The sequence below is a fragment of the Thalassophryne amazonica genome, chromosome 13, assembly GCF_902500255.1.
Source record: "Thalassophryne amazonica chromosome 13, fThaAma1.1, whole genome shotgun sequence".
Lineage (NCBI taxonomy): Eukaryota > Metazoa > Chordata > Actinopteri > Batrachoidiformes > Batrachoididae > Thalassophryne > Thalassophryne amazonica.
The window spans coordinates 25,528,178-25,547,043 of record NC_047115.1 but is presented as its reverse complement, the minus strand read 5'-3'; the positions used below and the strand labels follow the sequence as shown (position 1 = coordinate 25,547,043).

At 40.1% G+C, this 18,866-nt stretch overlaps 1 protein-coding gene across 1 annotated transcript in view; it reads right to left on the bottom strand.

Annotated features, from left to right (window-relative positions):
* Positions 1 to 18,866, bottom strand: part of LOC117523766 (ryanodine receptor 2-like) — a 224,174-nt gene that overhangs the window by 8,829 nt on the left and 196,479 nt on the right. Inside the window, 8 exon segments of the mRNA XM_034185382.1 lie at positions 1,276 to 1,327; positions 8,557 to 8,657; positions 11,605 to 11,669; positions 11,953 to 12,109; positions 15,070 to 15,201; positions 16,878 to 17,024; positions 17,366 to 17,426; positions 18,710 to 18,846. Coding sequence (XP_034041273.1) covers positions 1,276 to 1,327; positions 8,557 to 8,657; positions 11,605 to 11,669; positions 11,953 to 12,109; positions 15,070 to 15,201; positions 16,878 to 17,024; positions 17,366 to 17,426; positions 18,710 to 18,846 — 852 coding nt within the window.

Here is an 18,866-nt window from a genome sequence, read left to right as displayed (position 1 = left end):
TTGTCTTCTTTCTCATGAGAACGGTGTTGTGCTGTTTTGCACTTCACCCTGAGAATGTATGTGTTATTCAACCTTGTTTAGCTTTGTCTTCTTTCTCATGAGAACGGTGTTGTGCTGTTTTGCACTTCACCCTGAGAACGTACGTGTTATTCAACCTTGTTTTAGCTTTGTCTTCTTTCTCATGAGAACGGAGATGTGCTGTTTTGCACCTGTCTTAATGCAATCCTGAGAATTCAATTTTGTTTTAGCACTCTGGGGTCAATCTGAGCTGGGAATGAAGGACTGGATGTACTTATTGTTATAACATAACTTTGTTTTCGCAGCCTCTAACGACTGGGAGCAAGAGAACGTTTTGACTATTGTGATGTGGTGTTTAGTGTGAAGGAGTGTGGAAGACAGGACACTTCAGGCAGATGCAGAACAGCTGATACCTGCAACAGACGAACGAGATGTGCTGACCTGAAGTGTTCTTCCTTACAGCTGCACTTGATGTATGCGTTTATGTTATGGGAAGAAACTTGTCTTGCGTCATTACCCCCACCCTTAGGACAAGTTTCTTGTTTATGTGATGAGGGCGTCTCTTAATAAAAAGAGCGGAAAAGCAGGCCAGACTTTAGTGTAGCCTTGGTGTACAGCCTGGCCGCACTCCGCGCGTAATATTTGATTTTCTGTCTCACTGGTGTTTCTTGACTCTGTTTGTCTTGTTAAAGGTTTTAAAAAATGTTTGGAGGAGAAAATACCCAACAATAGGAATCATGATCTACCCTACGTTTTACGTGAAAACTGACAATGCAATGTTTCACATGTATGCTTATATTATGGTTGTGCGAGTCTACACCAGTGGGTTACAATGCAACTACTAAACATGCAGGAAGCAATGAATGAGTGCTGTTTGAAAGACTGCATGTCAAACAAACAGCTACTTTAGCAGAGTCAGGGGAGCACTATTGTTTGTATCGTGAGGGAATGTCAGCTACGACATTCATACAGGTGCCTCAGCACTGAGGACTCCAGCAGCTAGAGAAGGACAAATGGATGCCCATGTTTCACCTGCATACAGAAAACACATGGTTCATTTTGAGAGGTGGGGGTGGATCAGTTTTCGCCTGGGTTGTTTCTATCCAGGACCCAAGGAGGTTCCATGGTGTGGATGGATACACATGTTCCCAGATATGACCTGACTTGACTGAGTAGTTGAACAAGATAGTGGTTAAAGAGACAATCCAGCTCTTAAAATTTGTTTTGGACCTTACACGAAAACAGAAGAGGCCATACCTGTCCCGTGTGTTCAGTTTCATCCTTGTTGATGAGGTACATCAGGAAAAATCTGTAACCAAAAAGCAACATTAGCAGCTATTATGCATTATATATATATATATATATATATATATATATATATATATATATATATATATATATATATTTTAATTTATTTATTAAGATTCATAAACAATTTGGTAGAAACTCTCAGTCCTTGGATATTGAACACTGAGACATTTAATACATGTTCAGTGGAAATACGGCTCAAGTTACAAGATGTACAAGAAAAATGACAGATGTCATCAACTGCATTAACAAAGCCTAGACTTTACTGATAGTGTGTGGAGGCAACACGTGTTATGATTTGGGACTGTGTAAAGAAACTGATTTGGACTCACCATTCAATTGCAACATTTCTGTTGAGATGGAAAATGTGTTGGTTAGGTGGCACTTGACGGCCGGCTTAAGAACCACTGTTCAAAATTAGTCATGTTTGTGACTTTGCATGATGTGAGAGTATAGCAAGGTGGCTCAGTGGTTACCCTGTTCCTTTCTCTGTGGAGTTTGCATGACTGCATGAGTTTGCACCAGGCACTCTGGTTTCCTCCCACCATCAAAACATGCACATTAGAGTCATGCTCCTTTCTCTGTCCTTGGCATTCTCTAAACCTGGAGTTTGTCCCTGTATCATCTTATCTTGTCTGACAAAATTAACATGAGTGGACGCAAGGGCACAATTTAGAACTAGAAATTGGGTGGGACAAAGTGCGAGGCCCACAGGGCCGAAGCCCATAGCCCGGGGTTCTGGGGACCGCTTTAGGCCCCCAAAAGCCAACGGTTTCTAGATAAGCTCAGATGCATTCTGAGCATCCAGAACAGTAATTTTAATGTTTTGAGAAGACCATAAAGTGGACACCATTTGACTTATGCAATTTGAAACTGTGGATATAAGTACTTTATTCTGAGAATAGCCAGCACTGATTTTATTAACATCCTGGTGTACATAAGGTATCACCACATGTGTAGAACTCAAAAAGAATGATAGGTTGAGTTCTCATTAAAAAAACAACTGCAATATGGTAAAATGTATTCATAAATATGAAAGAACAGGCTGTTAATAATTATTAACTATCGCATACTGTATTTTTTTTTCTCAAGATTTGTTTTTGCATAAGTTTGAAAAAACAACAGATCATAAGTTTAGGATAAATTACTTATCATGAATTTAATTTTCGAAGTGGCACTAATGACAACACTCATACTGAACATAATTTTGCTTGCATAGACTGATTTTGGAGATCAAGCAATAATTGCAGATGGGCTTTCTGAGGTCCCAGATAGCTTTTCTGATTTCCTTTTCTAACTTTCAGAATTTAGTAAATTAGCATATGGTCCATTGATACTTATGTGTAGACACTAGTCCCTAGAGGCAACTATTTTTGGTTTCAAATCTGGGCAAATGCAGTCCCAGAAAATTCCGAATGTGACAAACAAGAAACAGGTGTTGTAAACAAGTCAATGCTGCTAAAAATACAAACTTGCAGAAACAAAGATACTATTCTGACATGGTTTTGCACATAAGACTGGCATAGCATGTTTCAAGTACACACATATATGTCAGAAGGTGGGGGGGACATACCATATTCTGTACCCCCTGGTTGAAAAGGTGGGGGGGACATGTCCCCTCTATCCCCCACCAAATTGCACCCATGAGTGGGCAGAAGGTTCCCAGTTCAAGACAACCCCTGCCCATTCCTTCATATTCAGCTGCTCATATGGGTCGGGGTGGCAGTGACAACAGAGCAAGCAGCTCATCGCACAAATCCCTATCCTTCCCTATCCTAACGCTTCCCAGGGGATCCCAAGGCATTCCCAAGCCAGCTGGGAAATATAATCTCTCCAGGGTCTCTACTGGGTCTTCCCCGGGGCCTACTCCTGGTTGGTCTTGCCTGGAAGACCTCCCTAGGGACACAACCAGGGGGTATCCTCATCAGGTGCCAGAACCACCTCAACTGGCTCCTTTTGATGCAAAGAAGTAGCAGCTCTACTCCAAGTCCTCCCTAATGTGACAAAACCTTCCCTCTCAATGACTTTTTTGCCTCTAAAAAACTGGATTTTATGTTCCTGACGGAGACATGGCTTCAAGTGGGTGAGTGCTCAGCCTTTTCTGAACTTCTTCCGCCGGGCTGCATATATTTTAGTGCGCCTCGTAATTCTGGAAAAGGTGGAGGGCTTGCAACAGTTTTTAAATCCAGCCTTCACTGCTGTCGCTCTCCTTCTGAAGTTTTCTCGAGTTTTGAAATACAACTCTTAAAACTCCAGACAAACCCACTTGTCCTTTGCGTGCTCATCTATCGCCCCCCTAAATTCAACAAGCATTTTATACAAGAGTTTTCAGATTTCCTGGCTGGAATTGTAACCACTACTGACTGTTTGTTGATTGTGGATTATTTTAATATTCATATTTGTTGTGACAATAAGCCTCTGGTCAAGGACTTTTTTAATGTGATTGATTCTTTTAATCTCACGCAGTGGGTTAGTGGTCCCACGCATGAAAAGGGGCATACATTAGATCTTATTCTTTCTTTTGGCCTCAATGTTTAAGTCGAGGAGATATGTGACTGTCGGATCTCGGACCATCTGCCGATTTTATTCAATTTAGCTCTTCCAGGCTCAGTGGAAAAACGGGACCTCTCTGTGCGCACAAAGCGCGCATTAAACTCACAGTCTGTGGAGCAATTTACGAGCGCGTTTCTGGCCACTGTGCCCTCCTCACGCCGTGACCCAAGTGCTTTGAACTGTGAGGAGCTTCTTATGTTGCGCCACTTGTGACCAAGCGCTCCAGGTTTGCGTCGGAGCCTTGGCACAATGAGACCACTCGTGCACGCAGACGCGTAAATGGAAGAAGGACCATTTGCATGTTTCTCTGGGAATATTTCGAGACAGACCTGTGGATTACCAGGAGGCTGTTAAGTCAGAAAAAGCCGAGTTTGTGTCAAATTTTATTGTAAATAACACTCATAGGCCTCAGGTCCTTTTTAATATACTGAATCGTCTGATTAACCCAGAATCTAAATCTGGTCTTGTGTTGTCTGACTCACTGTGTGACAGCTTTTTGTCATTTTTTTGTTGAGAAAGTGTCACAAATCAGGGCTTCGATTTCAGTGTCTCACTCTAATGATTTTAATTTAAACAATGAGTGCACTTCGGCCTTTGCTGAGTTTCAGCCTCTATCTTTAACTGAATTGCTCAAAGTGGTTCAGCAATTAAGACCTTCCAATTGTCTTTTTGATTCTGTTCCTGCACAACCTTTAAAAAGTGTTATTTCTGTCCTTGGGCCATACATTTTAAATGTTCTGAATGTTTCTCTTTTATCTGGTTGTGTTCCAGGAGTTTTAAAACATGCTGTAGTTCAGCCTCTCCTCAAAAAGCCCACCTTGGATCCTAATATTCTTGCCAATTATAGGCCTGTTTCAAGGTTGCCATTTTTAGCTAAAATCCTTGAGAAAATTGTCTGTGATCAGTTTCAGTCTCATTTGGATACTAATGGCATTTTTGAAAAATTTCAGTCTGGCTTCAAATCACTTCGTAGTACTGAAACAGCACTGTTGAAAGTTTTTAATGATCTTTTAATTGTTGACTCTGGTTGCTCTGGGATTTTAGTTTTGCTGGATTTGACAGCAGCCTTTGACACGGTTGATCACTGTAATTTACTGTCCCGTCTGGAGCATTATGCAGGTTTTAAAAGCACAGCACTGGAGTGGTTCAGATCTTATCTTAGAGACTGTAGTTTCTCTGTGCACCTTGGGCCACACCAGTCCAGCTCAGCACCCTTAAATTATGGTGTTCCACAAGGCTCTGTTTTGGGTCCCGCCCTTTTTTTCCACTGTATATGCTGCCACTTGGCACCATATTCAGAAAATACAACTTGGCCTTTCATTTTTATGCCGATGACCTGCAAATCTATCTCCCACTTAAGCTCCCATCAAATTATTTTACTAACCTGGTAAATTGTCTGCAGGAAGTGAAAACTTGGTTGGCCCAAAACTTTCTAATTCTCAGTGAGGAAAAAACTGAAATAGTTGGTTTTGGCCCTGCATGGTCATCTGGTTCATATGATGTGCTTGGTCCTTTGTCTTCCTGTGTGCATGATTCTGTCAGAAATCTGGGGAACATTTTTGACAGCTCCTTCAAAATGGACAAGCAAATTAATTCTGTGGTAAAGGCCAGTTTCCAACAACTCAGAATCTTGAGAAAAGTGAAGGCTTATCTCCCAGCATGTCTTTTTGAACGAGTTATTCATTTGTTTATAACATCTCATCTAGATTATTGTAACTCACTCTACTGTGGACTGGACCAGTCGTGTCTAAAGCGTCTGCAGCAGGTCCAGAATGCTGCTGCACGACTGCTCATAGGGACGAGGAAGCGAGAGCACATCACCCCTGTGTTAGCCTCGCTCCATTGGCTCCCAATCACATTTAGGATTGATTTTAAGATTCTGCTGCTTGTGTTCAAGTGTTTAAATGGTTTGGCTCCCGATTACCTCTCTGAGCTTTTGACTCCTTATGTTCCGATCAGATCAGTGAGGTCAGAAAGCCAGCTTTTATTAAATGTGCCCAGATCTCGATTAAAAACTCGAGGTGATCGGGGTTTTCGTTTCCCTTTGCACATCAGAGCTGCTCCATCTCTAGAGTCTTTTAAATCTGTTCTTAAGACTCATTTTTATGCTTTGGCTTTTAATACAATTTAAGCTGTGTGTGTCTGGTCTTATGTGTCCTTGTATATTTTGGAATTTTAATCCTTTGTTTTTTTTGTGGTATGGTTTTTGATATTGTTTTTACTGTGAAGCACTTTGGGCAGCTGCTGTTGTTGTAAATGTGCTATATAAATAAAATTGACATTGACATTAACGTGGAGTTATGTAAAGAAGGGCATCCGATGTAAAATTTGTGCCAAATCAACATGCAGATCCACCTCAGATCTGCTGTGGTGAACTCGAGTGAAACAAGGGAGAAGCTGAAGGAACTTACTACGTGTGTATTCGCAATTTTTGTATTGGATGTTTTACATAAACAATGTTCAGTACTTGCTAGTATAGTTAGCCTTGTGTAGTTTTACAATAGATTACATGCTGTAGCTGAGTGTCAGGCTGTGTGGACATTTACCAATGTCCACTGCCAGAAAAGCAGCACACCAATCCCTCTACACACTTCATGCAGATGGTGAGCCCACATGGAGATGACACCATGTTATTTCTTTGGGCTGAGCCTGACCGAGCCACACAGCTGTAGATCCCCATGACCTGGTACCAGGAGCAGGCCCCGGTATCGCTAATCCAGGTGAGGTGACACCACCCCTAATTGTGTCTGTCATAAAAGGTCAGATGGCTCACCCTTTGTCTGTCTACTCACCTGGGACCAATCTGCCAAGTGTGGCCCTACCAGGAGCTAATGCTCCATACAACAGCTCCCAGGATCAGTGGAGCCCACAAACCACTACACCACGATAAGGTGGTGATCTGTTCAGGTTTCTGTTGATTGGCTGCACAACTGAATGAGCTAATTAGCTTGTGGCAGAGCAAAAAGTGATAGAAAATATGTAGGTTAGGTGGTACTTTAGCAGGTTGAGAACCACTAACTAACCCACCCACCACTCTACATTTTTGCTGGACAACCCTATACTGTTGCCAGTGTCAGAATTAGAAGCATTTTCACGAGTCTAATTCTCTTTGTTTGTCTGTTTTTTGGGCTGCCAAAAACCCTATTTTGAAATTTTCTAATTTGATCACATAACTAGATAAATTAAAAAATAAAATAAAAATACTAAATAAAAAGGGAACAATTCTCACCAAAATTTGTAAAAATCTGTCTGGTGTGTAAAATGTGCCACTGAACTGGTGAATGCATATTAAGGAGGCGCAGCTACTACATTTGAACATGATTAGCATTCCAAGACAAGTCATGTATCTAATGAGCACCTTTCAAACCATAGAGTGAATTTTTTTCACTGTGTTGCTGTGTTTGTAACTGCATTGTTTGTCACTGAAAGTAATTATCATGGACAGTGCAAGATAAGCTGACATGCTGTAATTAGTGGAGGTGTGTTGCTGTTTATGTCTGTATGAGTTTCTTGACATTGAGCGCCGTAATGAAACAAAGTGGGGACAAATGACCGACAACATGTGTGACAAAATGTTTTATCTCACTCACAGTTTTCATCCTACAAAACTGTCATTAATGTTGCAAAATACAAGAACATTTCACTTGATTATCATTACAAGTCTCATAATAAGAAGGTGTCTGATGAACATTTATTCATTTTCTATACCTGCTTGTTCCAATTAAGGGTCACAGGGGGCTGGAGTCTATCTCAGTGTTCACTGGGCAAGAGCTGAGGTACGGCCTGCAAAGGATGACGGGGCCACGGACAGACCAACACATTCATGCTCTCATTTACAGACAATTTAGTCTCCAATTCACTTAATCAGAAGTGGGAGGAAGCCAGAGCACCTGAAGAGAACCCACATGAACACGTAGACTCCACACAGAAAGCACCAGAAGCGATGCCACGCCCTTTTTGCTCTGAGGCAACAGTGCTAACTGCTAAACCAACATATATCTGATCAGCATATTAGGTATAAATTAATAGGAACAATGAAGCAAAACTACTTCATGTGTGATTATCTGCACCAAGGGGGGTTATGTTTTCAGCCATTTGTCTGTTGGCTGGTTTGTCTGTCTTTCTGCAGCATTACGCCAAAAATACTAATTTTCTTGAAACTTGGTTGAAGGGTGGGGTACAGGCCAAAAAAGAAACAACTAACGTTTGTTTAAGGAATTAATTTTTATTTCCATGTAAACAAAGTGTGGCGTGGGGGGATAACCACCTTGGTAAATGTAAATAAAAATAAAATTTTAAAAAACTTTAAGCGTATGTAGAGGGCTAACATCTCAGAACAGGTGAGATTTGATTTGTTGGTGGATGCATACACTCCAGTGCCATTCCAGATTATAAATGTGATTGTATGCAACGGTTACTTGGAGTCAATATTTTCACACCAGCCACAAGTGTACAACACAAACCTGTATTACATAAAATAAATAAAAAAATTATTTGGGGGACACTTGGAGGTTTCGAATTTTTCTTAAGTCTAAGGTTTAGGGATGTGCATGTTCATATATGTGATACATATATACTACTACTAATAATAACAATTACAAATTCCATTGGTATTATTAATGTTGTTAAAGTGATCACTGAATCATGTATGGTAACCAAAAGCATGAATGAACTCACAGGTAGTTGGCCAGGTTGTGCTCTTGGAGAGCGTGAGTCTCGAAACCATGAGGGACTGTATCAAAGTATTCGTTTCCAATCCCACACATAAAACATTTGGTCTGCAATGGAGAGACACGAGATGCTCAACAATGACTGCATTAAAACACACACACAAATAAGCAACAAAAATCCCCTCCACAATAGAAAGACTTGTTTTTAAGCATTCTCTGTGTGAAAAGTAGCACTTTGCATATTGACACAATGATGTAACATTTACACCATTTGTTTTCACAAGTCAACTCAAACAAATTAACTGGTGAAACACAGTAAGAGTAACCTAGAACATTCAAGATCACTTCATGTCAAGTTTCATAAAAAGCAGAAAATCAACACAAATAACACTGCACAGTCAATTTTCCAGCATAGACTACTGGAACTACATTGGTTAGTGTCAACTGTGTCATCGTATCAAATTACTATCAGAGTTAAACAACTTGACTTAAAACTATGATGGAACTGTTTTGACACAACAACAAAATAGTACGTGTGGTGGGTATAAGTCCACGTACAGCTACGGCAATCTAACATTTGGCAAAATGGCCCCAAGCTTCACCTAAGTGATTGGCCTTTGGATGGCCTTGCCAGGGCAACTCCAGAATCTCCAGAAGTGTATGCCGCATTTCATCCAAACCAGGTTGAAAATCAAATTCCTTGACCTTGGGCTCTGCCAAAATAATTTTTTAGCTGCAAATTCAGTCAACCTTCACTGACATACCAAAACTAATGGAAATCAGCAAAGAACTTGGGAGTAGGCCAACAGACAGACAGGCAGATTTGACCTTGACTCCAATGACTCCAATATGTATACCAAATTTGATCCAAATCAGTAAGATAACCGTTGCCCCCAATTTCTGCCCTTTGACAAATGTGACCTCACCTGGGTAATTCCAGAATCCACAAACTTGTACATATGTGTGCCACGTTTAGTGGACACTGAAATGAAAAATAATATTTTAGACTTTTGACTCCAATGACCTTGAACTTTGCCAAAATAAATCCTTTAACGGCAATTCTGGGGTTGACTGTCATCCACATATCAAATTTAGTGGAAATCAGCCAAAGGACCTCAAAGGAGTAGGGGAACAAATAAGCCCAAATTTCAACCTTTGACCACAATGAATTTGACTTTTGCCATAATAAACCATTTAAGGGCAATTCTGGGGTCAACCTAGATGCACACAGCATGTTGGGTGGAAATTGGCCAAAGCACCTTGGGTGAGCAATGGAACAAACAAACTTACCAACAAATGATTCTCAAATTATATATAGTATGATGACTTGCTGTTCTCATTCCATAATATTTCCAAAATCTACATAGGTTGTTTATCGTATTCTTCATTAGCAAAGCTGTCATGTTAAAATCTTTGATGTGCTTTGATTGTCCATTCGTATTCCATTCAGTTGAAAAGAGGGAAAAGTAATGCTTTGACAGTCTCCTCTCATTTTAAACCCAACATCAGTTACATCAATTGATTTTCAACATCACTGAATCAGGAGCATTCCAAAAAGTAATTACTTTCTCAAATAGAGACACTGTGCACTATTTTTCACATTTTAAGTCAATTCAACTTCACTTGGCACAGCCCACAATTAAGAGATATCTATGTTCTGAAGTGAGGTAGTACAGAGACAATAAACACTTGGTCCACTAAAGGTCATCAGCACTGGCAATGAATGCTACAACACATCAAACAGTGGAGAGTGCTGAGAAGTCATGCCACGAAAGGTCATCACTCAGCAGGTGCCTTGAGTGATACAAACTACTGGTTGGACATTTGGAACAGAAACCTGCAGAGTGTGGTCTCCTCATGGTTGCCCATGCCTGTTGTAGACACTAAGGCACCAACCACCAGTCTCAGATGGAAACAGCACTCTCATTGACTCTAATTTGACAAGACATGCAGCGATGTGGTGATTGAAGAGCTTATTACACCCCAGATCAAATTAGCAAGGATGATTTTTTTTTCTTTTTTTAATTACAGACAAAAACATCTGTGCACTGCACCTCTGCCTTCTGAGAGCTATTTGGGGGGGTTTATATATGCTTTATTAAAAAATATGGATGTGATGCATCCATAAATTATTAGACTTTGATGTAGGACTTACAATGTTCCAGCATTAGAACAACACAGTATTTTATATTTATTGCTGTTTGTGTTCTCTTTAGTCGGTGCAACCTGTAAAAAAAAAAGAAAAAAAAATAATCCTCTCGTATCATTTTTCCCATTGCGTACAGTGAAGCTTGCTGCTGTGTTTTGTCAGATACACTGCCTCATTGCCTCTGATCAGCCGCCTGCCTGAATTTCACCTTGAACGTTCTGACTGCTCGTGTCTGATCATCAGCATGGCAGATTACAAACCAACAAGTCTTTTAACCTCATTGGTCCTGACTGCAGATACTCCTGAGGGTTCTCTTCAGACCTCAGAGAGAAAATCATTGAGGGATGCAAGCAGCTTGTCAATATAAATCCATCACAGACTCCAGGAATGCAGGTAACTGATGCAGCATCTTAAAGCAATGTATTGTTTGGAATTTTAATGAAGAAATGCAACTTTACTTGCATTATATAGCATCATCATACTATAATGTGAGAAATGTTTGTGTGTTGGTGTTAAACTGAGGTGTGGCCAAGCATTGACCAACAAAAATCTGGCCAAATGTTGAGTGTAGAGCTTTTCTACACACAGCACACACTCCAATATGCTTTATATAGGTGATTTCACATTCTCTCTACTTGTACACAAAGGGGTGGCGCATTGGCACATCAACCTACAACAAAACTGAACTGAATTCTTCTGCTTGCCGTCTAAACAGCAACACAACAGTTGCTGGTACATGATGTAAATATATCTTCTTTGCACCTTACTTCACGCTCAGATTATGTTGCATAAATAGCCCAAGTGCACATGTGCTACACGATTTTGTCCGTGCACAAAAGATCTTCAACAGAGGGCCTTGAATGTTTGTATAGCTCACATGAGTGCATGTTTGTCTGACAGCCTCACCTCCATATCCTGCTTCACTTGCTCTTGCTGGTCGCGAAGCTCCCCAAATGCGTCAATTATCAAGCCTGAAAAAGGACACAAGTTGCGTGTGTGTATGTCTGCATATTTGTAAACACGTTCATGTGGGGTTGCCTGGCTTGTACTCAGACAGCTGTCAGTGAAACATAAGGGCTCAGTGGGATAAACAAAACTTTCCACTTTTTTCAAAGTCACATGAAAAATTCAAGGGAGAATAGGTGGGTTTGGCTGTCTGCTTTGCTGGGAGAAAATATTTTGGTAAAAATACTCCATGGTGTACATGTTAATGTGGTATGCTTGCATATAATATATTCAGCATCTGTGACTCACCCTGGATGATGGCCAGAAGGATGACGATGACGAAGAAGAAGAAGGTGATGTCGAACACGATGCGTTCCACCTCAAACTCATCTCCTGCTGGGTCCTCGATTTCATCACCTATGCCTCCACCTGCACGGACTCCCACGTACATGTGGAACATGTAGCACTGAAATACAATACATTTTCTATTATTGTATAGAATCCATACCACCTTCTCTGACAAAGATGTCCTTTTTATGAACTTTTCACACAAGTGTCAAGGAGACAATTTATGCAGTTGCACATTTGCCACAATGCTGTCTAATGTCACATCTGTCAGAATCCTAACAAGTGCTGCCATTCCACCACCTCCTTCAACTGCACTCACCTTTTTCAACAGAACCTTTGCACCTGCCATCAGTTATCCCCATTATTTCTCCGCCATGAAGTCCAGCCATTTCCCTGCCAACTGTATTTCACTATGTATGGTAGATGTGTGTTTTTGACGGGTAAAGGATTTTTGTTTTGAAATGATAAAAAAAAGACGACTACTGTGGTTCCCAATGACCTCCAACCACAGACCTAAACAACGTGGATGCCACTAACTCCCTACAGAAGATGGCAGCACTGGCATACATCTTCTGTTGTGAGCAACTAAGAGGGTGTCCTCTCTGCAGTTTAATTTTTAACTTTCATTGATCATTTTTAAATTTACCAACCAAACAAACAAACACCAACAACAAGATAAATAAGATTTTTTTTTTTAAGATGGAACCAGGAAACAAGCTGATTATTAATTTTTAGGTTTGTCACTCCAAAACAAATCCATTAGCTGTCATTCCACTCATGTGCTTGAATGATCCTCTGGATGCTTTTGTTGTCAATGCTGTTACCGGAAGGCATCAGTTTCCAAACCTTTACAACACTGCCCCACTTCAGGGGGAAAAATATCTTTATCTTCACTTTGTGGATGATATGATCTTTTCAGAATCAATAGATGCCTGACTGCACTTGAGAAGTTGACTGAGGAGTCAGAGTGACTGGCTTTGTGATTGTCCTGGATCAAGACTAAGGTCCAGACTTTGAATAAGTCCTCAGACTCGCCCATTAGAAGCATATCCGTTTGTGGTGAAAGTAGAGACACTTATCTCAGCACTGATGGATCCTCTGCCTTTGAGATCAAGAAATGCTGAGGAAATACTTATGGAGTCACAAGGTCACTGGACAGAGGTGTTTGGTGGAACAGACACATTTGCAGAAGAACAACGGTACAAGCCTTTGTGATCCTGATGCTCCTTGTCTTACTGTATGGTTGTGAGACTTGGATGCTAACCAGTGACCTAGGTGATGACAGGATGACTTTGGTACTAGCGCTCTATAGATGCTTGGGTACTGCTGGAATGACTATGTCAAATGAAGGGTCACTTAAGCTGGGCTTACACTGTGCGAGTTTTGGCCCTTTTTCAGCCGATTTTTCACTAGTGCGAGAATTTTTTGGATCGCGCCGAGTTTCAGCTTAATCGCGCGTCCTGCATCGTGTAGTATACATGGAGTAACCAGCTGTGTTTAACCTCTCACGACTACCTCCCGATCGGCAATTGTATGGTCTGATGAAAATCAAACCTGTTTGATTTTCTGGTCGGCCGTCGTGAGGGTTCTGCGCTACTGAAGCAGCGCTACAAGTGTCTCTCGCACTGTGCATGTGCAAACACCGGAGAGAGCATAAACAGTGATCATCTCTTTGGGAGAGCAGCTTCTGTTTCTTATTCTTCAACTCATTTAAAGTCTTGTATTTTTTTTTTTTTTTTTTAAACTTTGATGTCTCCCATCGAGAGTTTTTGTAAAAATAAGAAATGTAAATAAAGTTTGAAAAAAGAAAAAGAAAAAAGCTTCTGTTTACGTTTTGCTTCTGGAAACACGAGTCCGACGTGTGGCTTTTGATTTGAGCAGTCAGATCGCATCAGAGCATCGGGCCGTACAGTGTGAGAACATTAATCATGCGCTCTGAACATTTACACCCTGCGGTTTTGTCGCACAGTTTGAGCTGGAGCTACAGTAAGTACGATTGAAAATATCGTACAGTGTCTGCCCAGCTTTAGGGAGACTCAGATAAGAAGTACCATTTGTATTGTGAGGTAGTGTCAGCATCAACATTGTGGCCATGCATTTTACCTGTCTGAGGCAGATAATTGCCTAGGGGCCTAGAAAGGTTACTGATATTCCTCCAAATTTCATTGCATGCTGAATGCTTAAAAACTCATACTCTGAAACTAAATTTACTTCAAACATTGTGTTACTTGCTTTCATAAACGTTATTTTTCCCCTTTAAATTTTTAATTTTTAAAATGCCATGAAGGCAGTATTTTTATGCAGTTTCACAGAATGCCATTCTATGAAACTGCATTCTAAATTGATAGTCTTTGACTCAGACACTAAACGACTCCCAGGGATTACTTATAAGGTTGTGAAGCAAAGAGAATTGAGAGTTAGAGTGCCAAGAGGAACTTATGTACTATGTTTTAAAGGCTTCTTTCTTCAAATTAGAAACTGAGTGCCACACTGGCAACTTTTGGACGCAGAACAGTAGAGAATGAGATGTCTTCTGGTTATCTCCCCCCTCAGATTTTTCGCTATTTTGCATGGTACCACTCTGAAATATTGATGCTGTGGGGCTTAAATGATGGAAAAAGAATTGCAAATCAATGTTGCTATTGAAAGTCTAGCATAAACAATGACACCATGAGTGTGCCTGAGCATTTACCGTAATATTCCCCTAGCTGCTGTAATTGTAAGGTTTTATTCAAATGCTATCGCTGCCCGTCCGCCTACTTGCATGAGTGACAGGGGAGTCAGAGTTAAAATAGAGCAGGCGGCGAGGTGTCAGTGTTTTGAATGGCCAAACAAACAGTGATGCTCTGACTTCAGGGGCAGTTTTCATCCAGGTGGCCATGATTTTATAGAAAAGCAGTGAAAGGACAAAGACAAGAGGCTGTTCTGACTTCAACCAGGAGGATCACTGTCAGAATCCTCAATCTGAGAAAATAAGATGAATGGCTGTGTACGTGTTGGAAAGATATGTTGTAAATAGAGATTGGGAGAGAATTGTGTGTGTGTGTGTGTGTGTGTGTGTGTGTGTGTTTAACTCACCGTCAGCATGTCATTGCACTTCATGCCTTGGCTGTCATTGGTATCACTCTTGTAAAACTTCCTGAAGAAGTTGAACGCAACAACAGTGTAGAGATACACCACAACCGCCAGAAGACCCACCGTCAGGACCAGCTGACAAATGATAAAGGGATCAATGGAGACAGATGGGATTTACATCTTTAAAAAAAACATTATATCACACGTTAAACTAAAGAGTGCTTTGAGAGCACATGCCTCTGCCAACACATCAAACATCTCTAACTATTTGAGATAAATGTTATGCAGAAATAAGCAAAAACTACTAAACGTGGTGAAAGGTTGGCATATGGGTGAAGGAAGAACCCATTACCTTTTGGAGTGAAACAATTCAGAGCCTGATCTGGCATCAAAACACACTCTGACTCGCTATGCCAATTGCAGTTTGTTTACTGAGATGTTGCTGTTCTGAGTGGTTGTCTTTTGAGCCAAACAGTGCCTTGCAAAAGCATTCACCCCCTTGAGGTTTTACACATTTTATTTTGATTATATTTCAAACACAAAAAGTAATTCAGGATTATCTGTATTAAAATTTCTCAAATTATCCTCCTTAAACGCAAACTGAAAGCAAATCTCTACAACTTGATATATATTAAATAAAAACATCAAAGCCAAGATGATGGGTTGCATTAGTAATGGAACCCTTTGGTAAACGCACATAAATCACCATCTTTATTGCCAGTTTTCTTTAGACAAGTCAGGGGATGGATACATAACACCTCCAAGCCACAGAATATGTGGATCCTCCCCTTTCTGCAGGGTGAATAATAACAATCAGAGTTTTCAGTTACCTAGAGCTATGTGCAATACTGTCAACATCTTTTGCATGTGTCTTCAGTCATTTTGCATAAACATGTTGTACTCATTGTTCTCACTTTTAAAAAAAGAAAAAAGTAATGTTTACTGTTTAGGCACTCTGGTAAAACAATTTCCTTCTGGATTAATAACATCCTTTCTTATTCTTATGTCTCACATTTTATTCATATCAATTATTAAGAAATACAAACAGAATGCTACTTATATAGTCTCTGCTCCTTCTCTGCTGCTGACCAAAGCAGCGTCTCTCCATCTGAAATTAGTCCTTGAGTGCCAGACTGTGGCTGCCCACTGCCCCTAGTGGTTGTATTATGTCTAACTGTAATTAGGATGAGTTAAGTTTTGGGTTACATTTTTTGTTGTTCTTTTATTTGTTATTCCATTTTTATTTGTACATGCCAAAGCAGATGGTCAACACAGTGAATCTGGTCTGCTTGAGGTTTCTTCCTATATTCAAAAACACTGAGGGAGTTTTTCATGACCACTGTTGCCAATGTGCTCACCTCTGAGGGTGGGATTGTTTTTCTCCACTTTCTTTAAGACTGCGAGAATTTTGTAAACATTTTCGTAAATTTAGATGATGTAGATATTAGCAATCTACATAAACATCTGTGTATTACCTGCTGAATTCACATAAATGTTGAAAAATACCCTGACTCACAATGTTAAAGAAAGTGACGAAAAAATCTGGATCAATCCCCTTGAATGGATCCACTGCAAAACTTAATGGTTTTGTCCTTTACCCATCCACTACCCTTTCACCAAGGTTTAAGAAAATCAGTTTCATAGTTTTTGTGTAATCCTGCTAACAGACAGACCACCAGGATTGAAAACATGACATCTTTGGCAGAGGTAATGATCCTATGGTGTGAAAGCAAACATCGCGTGCCCGTAAATACCATTTATGAACACACATTGGGACAGATGGTTTGAGGAATAAAGTCAGACTGCTGCACCTGTTTTCCATTGTGTGTGACAGATGAAAGGATGGTGCGAAGTGTCTTAAAGCCCATGGCGACATCCAAAAGATGAGCAGCAAAGAAGAAGTTGTTGTAATGACCCAAAATAGACATGACCATGTAGCAGGCCAAATACAAGAAGGACTGTCCACACACACACACACGCGCGCACACGCACACACACACACACACACACACACACATACAGATAAGGCAGTATTACTAACTGGTGTGTATTTTTGATAACACAGAATGACAGGATATTACCACCTTCACGTCTATAACCTGTGTGATTGGAACTAGCAAAGTTCTCAGCAGAAACAAATGAGAAATAAGTCATAAAATGTTGTATTATACACGTCACTGGATCATATGACATTATATTTTCACATAAATTGCAGGAAGTGACTGTTATCTCATATTTGGGACAAGAAGACACAATCAAAGAAAGCAATAAAACATTAAATGTAATGTATTTCACTTACATTATCAGTGAATACTACTCCTAGTTTCCAGACCTGGTATTTCACATCAGTAGAGTTCAATCTGGAACAGAGTGCAGTATCACAGTTACGTGATGATAAAAAGTTACAGTAAGCAGATAAAGTCAAATTGTTCACTGCTATAAGCAGAACATTGTGGCTACAGTGTATTTTCTAAACAATTGTGCTTATTATGGGACTCGGAATGTCCTGTACTTCTTCAAGCACCACATAATCCTCTTGGATCTGCTTTACACAGAATGCTCCTGTTCAGCAACACATATATAATACACACACATCCTCACAAACAAATATAGCAGCACTGCAGTGGGTTATATTAAAGCTGGTGATGAGCAACAATTCAATCATTTGAAAGAACAGTCACAGAAAAATCTCACTCACCCGAAGCATGTGTGAACAAACCATCAATTTGCCTTTTTATACGAGCAGAGAGTAATTTATTTGCCATAATGATTGCAGCTGTCCTCCAAAGGGACATATTATAGTATTGTCATTACAAGCTACTTTGTAAACACGTACCTGCTCGATTCCCGTAATGGCTACTGCTGAAGGGCAGTGCAACAAAAGCAACCAAAAGGTAAGAATAATGATATTTAGGTCCCTTCCCCAAAAAATGACCTTTGATGTTAAATCTCAGTATTTCAAACATACACAGGAATTACTACCTTAAAATTTTAAACTTGTTAAATGATTTGTGACTCATACTGCAAACACTGCATAAAAAAGACAAACTGCACAACTGCAGTTTCCCATGGATTCCTTTTAAAGGTAAAGTACAACAAAGGGTTGTGATGTTTTTGTGTGTGTATGTATCCTATGTAAAAAAACTTTTATGTTTATGTTTATTTCAAATGGGACAATGCATATTAATGAACATAATTACATGTAAATATGACGGATTATAGCAGGATGCTAATTTCCCTCCGTAGTCCCAGTAACATAGAAACAGACTAAGACCACACAACATACCAAAATAAATGAATCATGACAGAAAAAACAATTAAAACAGAATATGCAGACAAATATTTACAAATTCAAAATAGCAATAATTTATAGTTAATAAGCAGCCGAGAAGCCCCTTTGGCTGCTCCCTTGTTTACACTCAGTTGCCACAGCAGATCCCAGGTGGATCTGCATGTTGATTTGGCATAGGTTTTTACACCAGATGCCCTTCCTGATGCAAATCCACATTACATGGAAAAATGTAGTAGGGGTGGGGTTTAAACAAGGAACCTTCTGCACAGAGCCCAAACACACTAACCACTTGGCCACCACCCCTAACTTTGTATGCTCTGTATTGTATATAATATTAATTTATGTACTCACAGGCCCGTCCAGACTGTGTCTCTCTTCGGTCGCTTCTTTTGTTTTGTCTGAGAGCTGAAGTCTAAAGCAGCCTGGTCAAGACCGAGCAGATCACAGATTTTCTCACAGCCGTAAAATTCGCTGTACTTATCCATCACCTGACACAGAAAAGAAGACA